This window comes from Pterocles gutturalis, unplaced genomic scaffold, assembly GCF_000699245.1.
Source record: "Pterocles gutturalis isolate BGI_N339 unplaced genomic scaffold, ASM69924v1 scaffold49137, whole genome shotgun sequence".
NCBI lineage: Eukaryota > Metazoa > Chordata > Aves > Pterocliformes > Pteroclidae > Pterocles > Pterocles gutturalis.
The window spans coordinates 4223-20047 of NW_010109499.1; the positions used below are offsets into that span (position 1 = coordinate 4223).

The 15825-nt window shown below is 39.0% G+C and overlaps 1 protein-coding gene across 1 annotated transcript in view; it reads left to right on the top strand.

Annotated features, from left to right (window-relative positions):
* Positions 1-13528, top strand: part of SMIM14 (small integral membrane protein 14) — a 13852-nt gene extending 324 nt beyond the window's left edge. The window contains exons 2-5 of the mRNA XM_010072996.1: positions 1125-1231; positions 4552-4600; positions 12760-12908; positions 13496-13528. Coding sequence (XP_010071298.1) covers positions 1125-1231; positions 4552-4600; positions 12760-12908; positions 13496-13528 — 338 coding nt within the window. The remainder of the gene's footprint in view (positions 1-1124; positions 1232-4551; positions 4601-12759; positions 12909-13495) is intronic.
* The last annotated feature ends 2297 nt before the right edge of the window (positions 13529-15825 follow it).

Below are 15825 nucleotides of genomic sequence, written 5' to 3' on the forward strand. Positions count from 1 at the left end.
AGGAAAAGCCCTTTTTTCTCTTACAACTAGAAGTAACTCAGTTTCTTGTTTTCTTGGCATTATGTTGGGTTTACATTCAAAATATGTCAGTAAATGGACACTAATTTGCTGTCATTCAGCCACTAGTGCATCCCAGTTCCAAGATCTTGTGAGGGCCTTTATAGAAACCAAATACACATTGACCAAGAGTTCTTGTGGTTTGGGGATTATTAATTGAAGTTATTTTAATTTAAACTATAGAATATTTTAATTGTACCTGGAGGGATTTAAAGTTCACAGTTGTGTTTTAAATAATTTGCATTTATAATTAGTATTTTTACTTGTATTGCCTGCAATTTTGAACTGTACTAAAACTGAAAATTTTGGAGCCTTTAGCTCTCTTTTAGCTTTCATGCTGTTTACAATTTGTGTTTACTTCATTTTGGACAATAAAAGATAAATTAGTTTATTTTTTGGCTCACATGCACTAAGCCATTTATTGTATTTGGATGACAAACTGCACAGGGAATGTTGAAATCCAGATATAATCCTCTTAATTTAAATGGAAGAAAATAATAATTTCTATAAACATTTAGTTTTGTAACATTTTTCACTCTCTTCTTTTGTTGAAAAAGCCCTAATGTGTCATAGCTAATTTCTGTGTTCTTTTTAAGGGCCTGTTCCAGAATATACTGAAAAACATGAAAAAGCTGTTGCTGACTTTAGCAGATGTCAGATCAGGCAGTCAACTACTAATCTTCCACTAAATTCACATTTTTGACAACACAAGGATCTCAGAAATTTGAATAAAACCAAAACCACCCTTAATAATATTGCCTTTAAGTATAAAAGAGTTGCCATATTCTAAGAATTATTTCTCTATTCAGATTTTTCTCATCAACTCTGTAGTGTTCCCAGTCTGAAAAACATTGAGTGTATTTGAAAAATCTTTTTGAGGGTTTTGTTGAGAATAGGGAAGATCTGGTTCAAGTTTTTACTATTATTCCACAAACTTTCATCCAGACTTCCCCTCCACATCGGAATAGAAAATCTGAGTACAAAGGACTGTTTATTTCCAGTTCCTGATAATTGCTCTTTTTTCAATTACCTGACGATTGAAATGTCTCACATTCAATTTTTTCCAGCAGTTGCTACATCCCCTAAGGGTGTAGTTATCAACGGAGACCTAATTGGGAGAAGGAGCATTCTTATTTCAGCAAAAGTCATTATCTTTCCCAGCTGTTCAACTTACGTAAGCATTTCATACACATGCCAGAATCGTTTCTCATCTTTTGACTAATTGAGTGACCATGAGGGATCAGATTTGTATCGGGTTACAGAGCTAGGAACTAGTGAATTGAGAAAAACCTGCTTTTACTACTGCTTGTTTTCCGTCATTTGCCGTGTTTCATCCCAAGAGAACAATACGCGGCCTGTCACTGAGCTGTTAAAAACAGATTTGTTACCTGGCTTGCTGGCTTAAAGAGCCCTCCTAGAACTTCTACCATTGGATTACTGAGGTTTTGCATGTGCTTGTAGTAAGGAGGGGTAGTGAGCATGAGAAGATATTGGGGTGTGGTTTTTATCATGTGATCTATGTCTTCTAAAACCTGTTTGAGTCTATGAGTAGTCCTATTCTGACCAAATCTTCTCCAGCATAAGTAGTTTTTATAAGAAATTTTTGTATTACCTGGAATAGTTGAGAAATATTTCTAAGAAATGTTTGTATTGCTGGGTATGAATGTAGCAGAGACTATGAAGTGTAGGGGGTTTATTAAGTCGGTTCTTTAAATCTGCATCATTATATGATTGTGTATTGTTTTCAATTTAAAGGAATTTAATACAAATTATAAAAAATGCAGTTTTTCATACTTCTCTCTTGTAACTGTTTCAGAACATAATCTGAGGTTACTAAACCTACTTTGTACAGTTAGTTTCAAATCCCCACGAAAAAAATTGAATATTTTGCCAAGCCCTCTGGAAAGCACAGCCCTATTATCCAGTGAAGTACAGGTGGCTCTCTGCTTTGTAAAGGTTCCTCTTTGCATTCTTCCTACATACATAAGCAGACCATTTTCTGCATTGGCAGGATATAATATAAGAGCATTTTTTCAGCAGAGATCTGTAGAGAACTCCTAATGGCATTTTTCTTAAGACTGCTTGCTTACTGTAATATTTCTATCATTGGTGTTTCCAGCAGCACTTTTCATTCTAAGGTCTCGGAGCCTGTCCTGTCCTTGAGAAGTCACCAAGGATGCCCATAGGGTAAAACTCAGTATCTGAGTGTGCTCTCTGGGCATGCAAAATCTCTGGGATTTAATAGTTATTGTGTTTTGATCAGGTGGCTTCCTACATATAAAGGCATTTCCAGACTGTGCAGGATTTTCTTGAAGGAATGGTCAAGGTGATAGTACATGACACAGCATGGTGTGTCATCATGGTCACCCCTGAGACTGCTCTTCAGGAATGGCATAGCTGTAGTCTGAACATGTTTTTCATGTCAGTCAAAGCTAGAGCTCTTTTTTGTGTGTGTGTGCATGTGTGGTAGCAGTGGAAGCCTGTCTGATAGACAGGTGAAGGAACAGGATGTTGACAGCAACAAAAAGTACATGCACCATTTTTTGACATGGCTTTTATAGAAACATCAGTTGCATGGTTTAAAAAAAAGTTGTATTTGGACGAAGTGTAACACTTAGAATGGGAGATAACTAATACTGCGGCTACAAGGCCCCAAGGCAGTGTTACCTATCTATGGGCAAAGTAGATACACTGTATGGGTACGAGCCATCCTGGAGACCAAAGAATAACTAGATGCTATATGCTTGTTGACCTGTACAGAGTTTGTGATCATATACCTATTACCCATTTTAATTTTGGACATCATTCTGTGTCGAAGAATACCTGTAAACTGTGTTTTACAGATAGGGTTTATAAATTAAGCCCCCTCCAGAATTAAACCCTTATACAAACAGAAAATAATTATGTTGCTGATCTCTTTAAAATGTGGGTATAGCAATTTTCCCAGCTCAGGAATCTCTGTGTCAGATACTGCAAATTGGTACTATTGCTAACGTAAAACCTCCCCTTTGAGAATGGCTTCCAAAGTTTGAAAATAAAATGAGCTTTTACTTTTATATAGGAGGGGCAGGAAACATGCATAGTTTGATAAATTTTTTTTTTTTTAATAAGGTAAGTAGAAGTTTTTGTGTTGATTTTCCCCTGCTTTTGTTTTTAACTATAGAAATAGCTGAAAGGTTAAATCCATCCTTCCCACCACTTCCTAAGGAACTTCTTTGTAGTCTCAGTAAATTTGCTAGTAGATCTTAATATATTAATGAAAGAATGAATGTGATCAATCTCCAATTGCATTTTTTTTATTTCTCAAATGCATCAGTCATTGAAAATCATTATGATAAAGGATGGAGCTTAAACTTTTCCAAATGCCTTTGTCCTTGATTGCTTATCTGTTTCCTTGATGTGCTTTTCATAATATTATGACTTCGTACAGCAAATCAGTTGTGCCAATACAAGGAGAAATTGGGTTTGTAGAAATTAGTGACATATTTATTTCATAAGGAACATCCTCTTTTCTTCTCTTATACATTTGTATATTTACATTGATAATAAACAGCTTAGCCTGTTATGACAAGAAGTGTTGGGATTTGTGATGCTACTGTGGCTTAAAACCTGTCAAAAAGCAAATGTCAATTCTAACCAAGGCATTGTAACAATTCTTTACTTTTTAAAACTTATTATTAATCTGTGTAGTTTACCTAAGATGAGGATAGAACCTATTTCCCTAATAAAGCAGATTAAATCACATCCAATTAACCTCTCTGTGCCTGATAAAGAATGTGATGTTTTTCTTTCTTTTTTGACTCTGTCATCTCTGAAATAGTTATACTGATTTGCAGGTTAGCCAATGTTGACTTTTCTTGCAGTTAGCAAGCTTGCCTAGTCTGTAAATGCAAATAGTCATTGTAGTTGCTAAAATAAAAGTGTTTTAAATTTTGCTGATCAGTAAAGAGAAAAAACAGTAAAATATATATTAAAATCTGTTTTTAAAAAAGATCTTAGGAAAAAATAGTAATCTCTAAGTTTAAATATGAAATTTTAATTTGGCTTCTCTGTGCATAACCATTACCACAGTCTGATCATTTATTGTTATGTAATCACAGCGTATTTTCATGTTACTTTATCAAGATAATAATAGTAACACCTATCCATTATAAATCCCAAAATGTGTGTAGAGAGTATATCTGCATGTAGCAGTGTCTGTATCACTAAAGATTTTTAACCTGAATTTTAAAAGGCATGCAGTGGCTGCAACCTGTGTGGAAGCAATAACACTTTAGTCAGGTGATTTAAAGGTACTTTGTAAATAGTGTTCAGAAACTACCTCCATACCTGGGATCCTTCACACACAATAAGCCAAGTGCAACGCAGTAAAGGATGAGTTATAATCTTCCTTATCTTGAACTTGTGCTCTGACATTATACTAAATCTTGATTTCAGTAAAAGCTGACCAAGTCTCAGTGCTAAGTGTAATGCCTTTGTTTTTCTCTGTTTCAGCTGAGACAATCCCAGTCGTACTGCACAGACACAGAATGCCTTCAGGAATGTGAGTAACTATCAAGATCAGGTGCATGGAAGTAAAATAAGCAATACTAATTAAAATATAGTCTGAATGGTCTTTAAAGTGCAGCAGTTGATTTAATGTTATAGGAATATATTACATTGAATCAAACACTACAGTACTGAAATTGTTATGTAGGGGAGGTAATCTCTGAGAATCTGTGATGCAAATGAACATTTGTACATTGGAAGCATTGTATGGAAACAGTGATGGTGAGCAGTCTGGAGGTATCAGTATACTAGTGTGACTATTCATCAGGCCCCAAGCATTACTGAATCTCACCGTTAGCCTCCAAATAGGATTATTTCAATTTTTCCCTAAGGAGAAAATTTGGAGGGGGCTTTATTTGTCCTCATTACAGTCATAGCAGCCTAGCCAGTGGATATTCTGCACAGACCTGAAGCTGGGGCTGAGTGACTTACTGTCAGTACTGTGAACCCTCTACTCCACTGTGAGGGAGAGGAGATTCCGCACCAGCACGACTGATCATAGAATCATAGAATCATAGAATCACCCGGGTTGGAAGGGACCTCAAGGATCATGTAGTTCCAACCCCCCTGCCTGGCAGGGCCACCAAACATACACATTTACTAGATCAGGTTGCCCAGGGCCCCGTCCAACCTGGCCTTGAACACCTCCAAGGACGGGGCATCCACAACCTCCCTGGGCAGCCTGTTCCAGGGCCTAACCACTCTCCTAGTAAAGAACTTCCCCCTAACATCCAACCTAAATCTTCCCTCCTTCAACTTGTATCCATTTCCCCTAGTCCTGACATACACCTCGACTGCATTTCTGTTGACTTGGTGGCTGTGTAGTTAATGAAGCAGGGGACTGATGTGTACATTTCTTTGAAGTTTGCGGTGAAATACATCAAAAAACCTCTCCCAAATGGTGAGGGTTACTAGGACTGTCAAACGTTAACAGCATTTGCAGGAAAGCATAGCTGTGCAGAGGTTATACAGTGTGTAAGTTTGCCCTGAAGCTCTCTGTTTACGTTCTTCATGATCTAGAGGGAACTTTGCAAATGCTTATAAATAAAAATGAAGTGGATCTGTTTTTCCTATATTGCTATACCAACTGAGCGTATGAACTCACTCAATTAGCCTGCATCAGGACTACTGTGCTGCTTGGAGGGAGCAGGGAGCACCTGAGCAGTGTTCCTGGGAGCAAGAGCTGCTGGTGCTTGTGTCTTCTACAGGTCTAGGAGCAGTGCAGTCATGGTTTCCAGGATCCTGGGGAGAGAGCATGCCTTTGTTCACTCTCATGTTTCTCCCCCTTCACTCCCCAGTAAAACTTGTTTAGAGATGTGCATTTAGCTTGGACTTGCACTGTGCTCTCCCAGTGTGAAACAGTCACAAATTCATTGCCATGTTGGGCTGAAAGGGAAAAGCTATGAGCTTTCCCACATAACCCCTGAAAAAAAAAAAAAGAGTGAGGTGCACATGTGCCATAACAGTGCTGCTGGTTTTGCTCGCTCTTTATGGGCTCTCCAGGTTACACTGTGTGTCTGTGACTTCCAGCACCCCTCCTTTCTCAAATGTACATGTCCTAGGGCAGACTTTTTAGTCTCCCACACCTTAGGCTTCTGTGTGTGGTTTGTTTGGTTTTTTTTAAATCACAAGCATGTAGGGGAGGGAAGGAGACAGGTGAGAGGAAACAGAATATTCTCTAGAAGTAGGCACAGACAGGCTGTGCAGCTTTCTGAGCTTTAGTCCGCAGTCAAAACCAAATGATAGTAGGTCATTCTCATGCAGGCCTTGGGAGTCTTGGCTCATCACTATTTATGAAGCTCTTAGGCTAAAGACTGTATAAATGAGTAAGTCCTGTTATGTGTGTGCACAAAGCTTGTGGGATAGCTTTCAAGTACCAAGCTATAGTACAGTGGGGCTGTGAACGGTTTGCAGCAAATAGCTTTCCATCCTGAAAGAGATCTTTGCAATAACTGTCTGTGCAGATGCAAGCAATTTGGCAGTAATTGTTCCAAACCAGTGGTTTGTTTCAAAAACCAAAGCAAAAATTATAGAGTAAATCCTTTCCTACGTTATTATATTGCCTTAAATTTAGCTCCAGCAAAGGTATTTTTCTGCTGATGCAATGACACTGACTGCCTATTTGTCAGATTATTTTGTGATGCTTCTGTGATTCTGTGCTTGAGCCAACATGAGCTCTGTAAGGCTCCCAGGAGTCAAAGGCAAAACCAAACAGTTTGAGCCTGGGGAAGCTTCTAGAGATGTTTTCAGAGACAGATTAAAACAATTCTGGGCCAGTTTCCTGTCCATTGCTTCATCCTGTTCTGATGAGCTGTACCGGGATGACCTTATTTTGAGGTGGGTCTTGTCTTACCCAGGTCCCACAGCACCATTTCCTGTTAGTTGCTGACTTTGATTCCTCATTTCAGGACCTCAATATGAAGAAGCTTGTTTCACTCCCACCCGTTTGCTCATTCCCAGGATTTGGTCTCCCTTCTGGAAGAGCAGCTGGGAATGTTGTCATACACAGATTCTTAAGTTGTAAGGTTGTGCAATAACTGATGAGATGTATGTGGTTTTGTTTTGGGAAACGTCAGGGCTGTGGTTCAGCCAGTGTCACAGCAGCATCATGTGTTACGCTGTTGCTACCAGCTGGAAGTTCTTCAGAAACACCCTGCGTTGTTTCTTCCTGAGCACATTTTGGTTTTTTTCAACTTATATCTTGATTTCAGATATTTTTTAGATTTTTGGAGCCAGATCAAAGCAGTAGCACCAAGGCTTCCTCATTCACGTTTTTCTGTAATTAGCTTTAAAGTTCTGTTTATGGTTGTTGGCACCATTATATTGTAGTGACTGCCCTGCAGAGAGTTTCCTGCCAGGGTCAGGACCAGTGGTTTTGGATTTGTGCTCCAACATCAAGGAGGATATGAGCACCAGTTCAGAGAGCATTTGGGCACTCTCCTGTTCCTCTGCTGATTCTGAGTATCTGCTATGACGATAAGGCCTGTATCAGAGTATGATGACTGTTCCCTCCACTTCAGTGGGTGCCTTGGTGAAAAAAGGCTGCAAGTTTTGAGTATGCAACCCACTTAATATTCTGTTGGGATTGTTTATGCTCAGTAAATCAGAAGATCTTACACTTTCCCTTGAAATGAGGAATAAGAGTGATAATTCTTTTCTGAATTCTGTCTAATGCAAGTGGAGCACGGGAAGATTTCTCTGAAGTGTGCTCCAGTTGCAACATCAGCAGTTCATCCAGCCCAGGGTGGATCACAGCTGGTACTGAGCTGCTCTGATGGCTCATGGCCCTTCATAGTCAGCCTTCCATGTCAAAGGAAATGAGGGGCCACCGCCTGAGTTTTTTCTCAGTGTTCTAACAATTCCCAGATGTTGTGACCTGGATTTACCATATTTGTATTTTCAACACTATTCTCAGTGGTCTCCTGGCTTGTAATATGGTCAGAGATGACTGTCTCAAATGTTGTCTACCCTACTGACAAATTTTTATGTATTTTAAAATTAATGCATATCTGTGATTCATCTTGACTAAGGTCTAAGGGAGTCACAGCAGCCTAACCTAACTGCATGAAATGTCTGCCAATTCTTCCCTCCCTTTTTCGGTAATTCCCTTCTCCCTTCCTCCGCTCAAGTCCTTTTTGGCTTTCTTCAGTTTCCTTATCCCTTGCCTTTGAGAGTGTCAGCTTGCAGGGATTATCTGATGAAGGTCTCACAGGATCTTTGTGTTCCCTGATGGTTCATCTGTAAGGTACCTCTCTTCATACGGTTTCCTACCTTTCTTTTACAGAACAGGCAAGGCATAAAACACCATGAAAAGAAGAGGCCACAAGTCAGAGAGCATGCTTTTGCCTTCCCACATGAAGATGTTAAACAGTAAAAAACTGAAAATCCAGAAGGAGTTATTTCTACTATGAGAGGGCAGACAAAAAGCCCCATGTGGAATATACTTTTTACAGTAAAAGAAATGCAGTCTTTCCTCTTTTTCCTTAGAGTACAGCCTCACTCTGAATGAAGAATAGCACTTCTAAGAGGAGAACTAAGTTCATGTAAGGAGTATTTAACAAGGGTATTTATTACTTTTAATATTGTATTCTTGAGATTTCAGTTGCACAATCAGGAAGTGGTTGAACTTAATCTTTAGATATTATTTTTACCAAACTCATCATTTTAGTACCTGTGACTGCCATCTATGTGGCAAACATCTGTCACAGAAGGTTTGTGGTTTTTTTCCCTTCCCATTTCTCTCTGAGAGAAGACTAGTTTATTTGGCCTAGTCTCTGTTTCTATATGAGAAAGCAAGCCAAAGAACTGTATCTCACTTGTGGAGCAACAGATAGGATTCATTGCAGTCATTAGCTCCCATGGGATTTCATCCCACAGCCTCAGACCAGCCCGTCATAAAGCTTTCTCCTGCACAGAGATAATTCTGTAAAAAAAATTCCGGGTAACCTAGAGGGGCAGAAGTGCTGACAGGCTTCATTCGGAACCGCATGGATATATAGGTATGCTGAGCCCAGGGGACCAGGGACCAGATGCTCTGAAGATAAAGACCTTGAGCTAGATTCAGTGTTGTGTGGAAAGGCAGGTTAGAGACTGTAGGTTTCATTTCACTCACTGACACAGGAATGTGTACTGCTACATTCTGTACTGGTTGGTGTCTCCCAGGCAGGTCCATCCATCAAAATGGGTGGTGGCAGGGATATTCATCTGTGAGGTCAAAACAGGACAATCTTCTGTCCATCTGGAAATGTTACAAAGTATCATCCACAGGTGCACTTATAGGGTAACCTTTATTCTTCAAGGAATCAAAAAAACACTTCTAAATTACCTGCAAAAATATCAATTATAGGTAAAAGCACTGTGGCTGTGAACTCTTACAAATAAGATTTTTTTGTTCTGGCCATCAGCATAAATTCCGTACTGCTTGGTTTCAGCTTCACTCAACTGTTCTTTATCCATAAGCTGGTCTTACCTGATTATTTTGTGATCTCAGTGATAGAAGACTTTGTAGCAAAAGGTTGTTGTCTTCTACATATTATTGCTCCCAGTAGCTGAAACAGCTTCTTGTCTGTTCTCCTGATTTGTGATGCAAAGCTTTGAAAAGTGTGATTCACCCCAGCTACGTGAGATTTTGCTTATCCTCATCTCCTTATGGTAAGAGATAAAAGTAACAGATTCTGAAATATCTCACATCCTTATTAAAACACATGGTCATTCGTGAGAGATGTGGGTTGAATAGTGTAAACAGTGCTGTTTTAGTATCTGGCATGCTTTGAGTAGGTAGTACAGGGCCAAGCTGTGTTAGATCAGCTGTTGTCATGCTTAACTTACTTTAGAACATGTTTCAGCGCGTTTGGTTCCATCTAAACTCTGTTACAGCAGAGGCTGGAAGAAATTGTGTCTTGCACGAACGCCTGTGGTTTCCCTCTGTGATTCCTTCTGCTCCCTTCCTTGACCTGTAGCATGAGCTGACGTAGCAGCATTTACTTAACCCCAGTTCTTGTTTAACCATAGTGCACCTAAGTGCACTATGATTCAGCAAAAATTCCAGAAGGCAGCCTGACTAGTGCCTATTTCTCTGCATTGTATGGGGAATCCAGTGTAACAGGTGATCGGAATTTTCAGTGTTCTACTGAAGATATGTGCCAAAGCAGGTACCTAAGGCTGTCTTACGTGCTGCAGAAGGTAGTCTCAGGGTGGCTATTAATGTTGTCTGGAAGCCCCAAAATAATGCAGTTGTTCTGTTCCTGCCAAATTATATGCTAGTTTCCTGGATTGCATATATAAAGGTCATCTAAGATGTAAAATATTTATGTAGGATATTGATAACAAGAATATATTCCCTTAACACAATTGCAAGTCTAAACTCTTACCTCCACAATACCATGTTTTCTAAATCAACTGTGTGTTAGAGTTTAATGAATTAAAAGCTGTAGCATTCTCATTTATTTTCTTTGCCCTGTACCTTTTCCTCATATACAGCACTATTTATTCACTCAAATCTCCAAAAGAATTGTCACTTGTAATTGTATATACTACTAATCATAAAATTCCTCTCCATTAGCAACTCCTCGAGTTTTTAAATGTATTTTGAACATTTAAAAGGCAAAAGTGATGACAGTTTTGTTTGCTCTTAAGTGTTAATGGTGGTGTTTGTGCTGTGAGATGCTATGATACATGTTTTTTCCTTCTTTGACATTTTTGAGTGCATGTAGTGTCTGTAAAGGATGTTAGTCCAATGGCCCTGACTCATGAAGTCTTATTCAGAGAACAGCAGTGTTGTGAATGGCATAGCTGTAAGCTTCCCCACAGTGCCCCTCTGCTGTTGTCTTAGCTGTTCTATGAATAAACCACTTTCATAGACAAGCCTCTGTTAAAAATGCTACCCAATGTGACAGTGATGAGGGCAGTTCTTTGGTATCAGCATTAACCTTCAAAGAAATTACTCCAGGAGTTCACTGGGCATAAGTTATCTAGCAAATATCCACACTTGACTACATAATGAGATTATCCAAATAAATTGAGACAACTGAAAAATCTGACAGACACGAGTGTCTCTCTGGAATTTCCCTAGATGTTAAAGTTTTCAACTTGAGTAATAAAATAGAACAGCTCTTCTCTTTATGAAGGTTATTCGTTATAGCTTCATATTAATTTCTCTGTATTAATTTATCATCTAGATCATTAATAAAGATATTAGGTCTTTAGATACTACTATAAGTGGAGCCATGTAAGTACCATAGATAATTAACTATGCATTGGTTTACACTTCAGCTGACAACATTACTTACAGTTTGATTAGTTGAAATTATGTTTCAGAGGAGAAAAGTTATTGGTTTTTGTGGTGGGTTAACGTTGGCTGGATGCCAGGTGCCCACCAGGCCCCTCTATCACTCCCCCTTCAGCAAAATAAAGGGGGAGAATAAGATGGAAAACTCATGGGTCAAGATAAAAGCAGTTTAATTAAAGCAAAGGCCAAGACTGTGAACAGAAACAAAAGGAAAACAAAGATGTTATTCTCTACTTCCTATCAGCAAGTGGTGTCCAGCCACTTCCCAGGAAAGCAGAGCTTCAGTGTGTGCAGCAGCTGCTCCTGGAGACAAACACAGTAACCAATGCCCCCTCCTCCTCCCTGCCCTTGGCTGTTCTGGCTGAGCTGAGGTCACATGGTCTGGAACAGCCCATCCGGGGCAGCTCTCCCGGCTCCGCCCCCCCCCAAGGTGTGTGACACACCCCCTGCTGGCTGCCAGGGGGACACTCAGCACTGGGAGGGTGCTGTGGGGATGCTGACTCCAGCTCAGACAGATCTAATGCAGTTTTAAATGTGCAGGTATTTGCAAGAGTTTATTGATCCAAAAAGACTAACCAGCCATCTCCAATCTGAGGGGATGTTCTACATTTTATTTCCATGTTGTGATGTATCAGCCATTCTATACAGAAATTAGGTGTAAATTTTTTATATTGTATTCCTGGGCTTCACTTTTTCATGTATGCTCTTAGCATTTTTTTCCAACCTGACGGATACATTTTCCTTGATACTATCAGGAATACCACATGACCTGGATGATCAGTCATGGAGATCTGGCATGTTGACACTGACACTTGTTCAAACAAACTCTCAATAAATAACTTAGAGTAGCCAACAAAATTACAACCATTAGTTTGCTACCTTCTTGCTAGAATTAGCATGTTCTCTGTGTGGGGTTTATACAGCAGAGTTTAAGCTTTCATCTCTTTAGTCTTATTATTTTACTTGTTTGAGGCAAAAAACAAACACCAACATACAGATGGGTGTTTTTCCCACTTAAATATATTTTGCATCCAGTTTGATTTCTTAAATACAAAGTGTGTGTTTACCATCTCCAGTTCATTAGGAGTTAATACGAACTAAGAAATATTCATGGTAATTCTGAGAATTCCAATGAAATTTTATGAAATAGATTTTCTTTTCAAAGGGATAAGAAACATGATAAAAAAACCAGTGTAACAGTAACCAAGAATTACTTGTCTCAAAGCCCAAAGGAAGGACTAATCAGAAAACTCAACTGAAAAATATTTCAGGTTTTTTCTGGTGCTTATGTTGCATTTTTGTTTTCATTCTGGGGAAAGAACTCTGCTGTCACTCTGTATTATAACTTGAGTTTTCCTTGTCTGTAGTGCCAGGACCAAACTCCTCCAGTGACAATGGAATCAGCTTTGCCATGATAATGATGGCCTGGGTGGTGATTGCACTTGTCTTGTTCTTACTAAGACCTAGAAATCTGAGAGGATCCAACACAGCTGGAAAGCCAACCAGCCAACATAATGTAAGTGCATCTTCAAGTGCCCCACAGAGAGACTCTACAATAGCTTAAATGCACTTCATTTTAATACAGACTATCTTACAGTCATTTTTTCCTGACATTTTTTTTCCTTGTATTTTCTTGGAATTCCATTAACAATTAAAATTAATAAAACCAAAGTCAGAGTAGAATGACAAAGAGTAGCTGTGAGGTCTGCCATGGATGGAGAAGGCACAGGTGACCAAATGTGGGTCATGTCCTCTGGACACTGGCAGTCCCTGGTTGCAGCTGCCTCCTGCCTTCTTACGTACAAGGAGAAAATCACAGCTGTAAGAGAAGTCAGTAACCAAAATTGCAGCATGAAGCTAGGAAGGTGATCTTTGTCCTAGATAGGGGGTCATGGAAAAATCCCTATCAATGCAGGAGACAGTATTGATCTTTGATGCTCATTTACTGTGAATATTGAAAGAGATACTGAAGGACCTTAAAAGAAAGCACAACGTAGCTCTTTTGCGTTCTTCTTTTATTGATAAATCCTCCTGTGTAAAGCACTGTTTCTAATCCTGTACGTGTTTTTTTTTTTCTTTCTTTTCCTCCTTCCTTCCCCCTAGGGACAAGAACCACCAGCCCCACCAGTGGACTAGAGTGTTCAGTATTGGAAAAGTTCAACGGCTAAAACCTTGCACGACCAAATGAACGAAGTGACCAGATTACTCGTAAACCCCATTCAATACTGTTTTCCTTTCTCATTTATAGAGCAGAATTATCATTCAGCAGTTATCTTCATGAGCTGCTTTTAACGACTTCGATTTTAAGTTAATTTTTGCTTTGTATGTTATTACAATTCAATTGTAATTTGAATAATGATAAGGCATTGCAGGGGTTTTTTGGTTGTTACCGTTACTGTGGACATTCCACTCAGTCTCTTTCTGTTACAAGGATCTTAAATTCTTTGCAGTGATTTCTGATATGCATTGAAAGGAAAATAAAATCCCTGTGCATCTATAATAATGGAAGGTTACTGACCTTTCTTCAAATTAATCCATATTTTTTCTCCAGTATGCTTTTGAGAGTTATATTATGGTTGCAACTATTAGCTTAGTTATGTGGTGAAAAATTGAAATTATTTTATGTTTGCCCTGGGCTCAGAGCAGCTTTTAGTCTGGTCTTTGGACCACTAACATAGATTTCAGGGTTGTTGGCAAAAACACGAATTGTCCACTAGAATTATGCTCTGTGTGTGTGTATGTGTGCGCGCAAAGAAGTGAATGTGATCATTGTCACTGTCAAAGCTTTGACATATGTATTGGAACTTTACACAAAAGTGTGTACCACCAAAAAATAAGTTAATTTAATCTTATTCGTTAATAAATAATATATCTTATTCACTATGTTGTCCAAAAATATGTATTCCAAAACCTGATTTGTTTACTTGTAGACTTTATGAAAGACAAATTTAGTGAGGAGAACTTGGTAGAGTTTTCTGTCCTGGTATAGTCTTTTAATAAATCAGTATCTTAACAAGTTTTTAGCCATGACGTAATATATATTGGACAGGATGAAATTATACCAAGAGGTTATTGCGGTTACCAACGTTTGGTACACAACTTATACTGGATATTCAGGCTTTTTCACCTGTATATTATCAGCAATTCTTAACATTTCATAGAATCATAGAATAGTTTGGGTTGGAAGGGACCATGGAGGTCATCTAGTCCAACCCCCCTGCAGTAAGCAGGGACATCTTCCACTAGATCAGGTTGCCCAGACCCCCATCCAACCTGACCTTGAATGTTTCCTGGGATGGGGCATCTACCACCGCCCTGGGCAACCTGTTCCAGTATTTCACCACCCTAAGCGTAAAATATTTCTTCCTTATTTCATCCTTATCTACTGTTGTAATTGCAGAATAACAAACTTGCAGGTGACTACATATGGCAGGTCTTTTCCCTCTGATATTTGTGTGTATGTGTGGTGTGTTTACGTGTGCATATGTGTGGCTGTGCACATACCTGTGCACATCTCCCATTGTAGCAAATGGGAATTACTTTTTTATGTACATTAATTTAAGAACATTTTAAAGATGTACAGAGAAGTGACACTGTATATTTTTCTTGATCAATTTGAAAAATTGATGAGAATGATGTAAAGAACATTTTTATGTTACCAACACGAAGCTTCTTTCTGTAAAGGTCAGTAGAACAGATATATGGGAATTCAAAGCCTTACTCTACAAACCATTATTTTATGAGGACTTTTGGTTATGGAGCTGAAGGGACTAACTGCTAAGATGCATAAAGGTTTGTATTAAGGGGCTTTAACAAAAATCTCACATCAGATCCCATGGTTGACAAATGCAGGGTTTTCCTCCTCAGGGTAAATGGCGGGCCAGCTAAGCCTCCTTGTAAAGTACAGCATAGACCTGAAGAAAGGCTTCTGTGATTTGATGTAATTGCCCTTGGAATTTCTGTGGAATAGTGTGCTCCCAAGCATAGGAGCATGTGTAAAAAATTTTTTTTAAAAAATGAAGAAGATTGGGCCAGGTGCTCTCAGTGACATCAGTGCAGGGCCATGTAAAGCAATGGAGCTGCAGCAGAGAAGCTGAGAGAATTTGACCCGTTACGTCTAATGCTGTGCAGGCCACAAATACTGTGTAGAGATGTCACTGGGACAAGCAATCCGACTGTGCTTGCTTTTTGCCTTCCGTGTACATTTGTATTTGGGATACTGTTTTGAATAGAGCAAGTAATACAGCATCATTTTGAAATACATATACTCTCCTACACTGACTTTTTCTCTGAGGATTTTTGGCCAGAGTTTTTCATTATTGGATGCATAAAACAGGCTTCCAATTGATCAAAAAGCCGACTGAAACAGGCTTAATTTCAGACAGAGCACCACTCCTCATCCTAATGTATTCTAGTGCAAAATGGTGAGATTT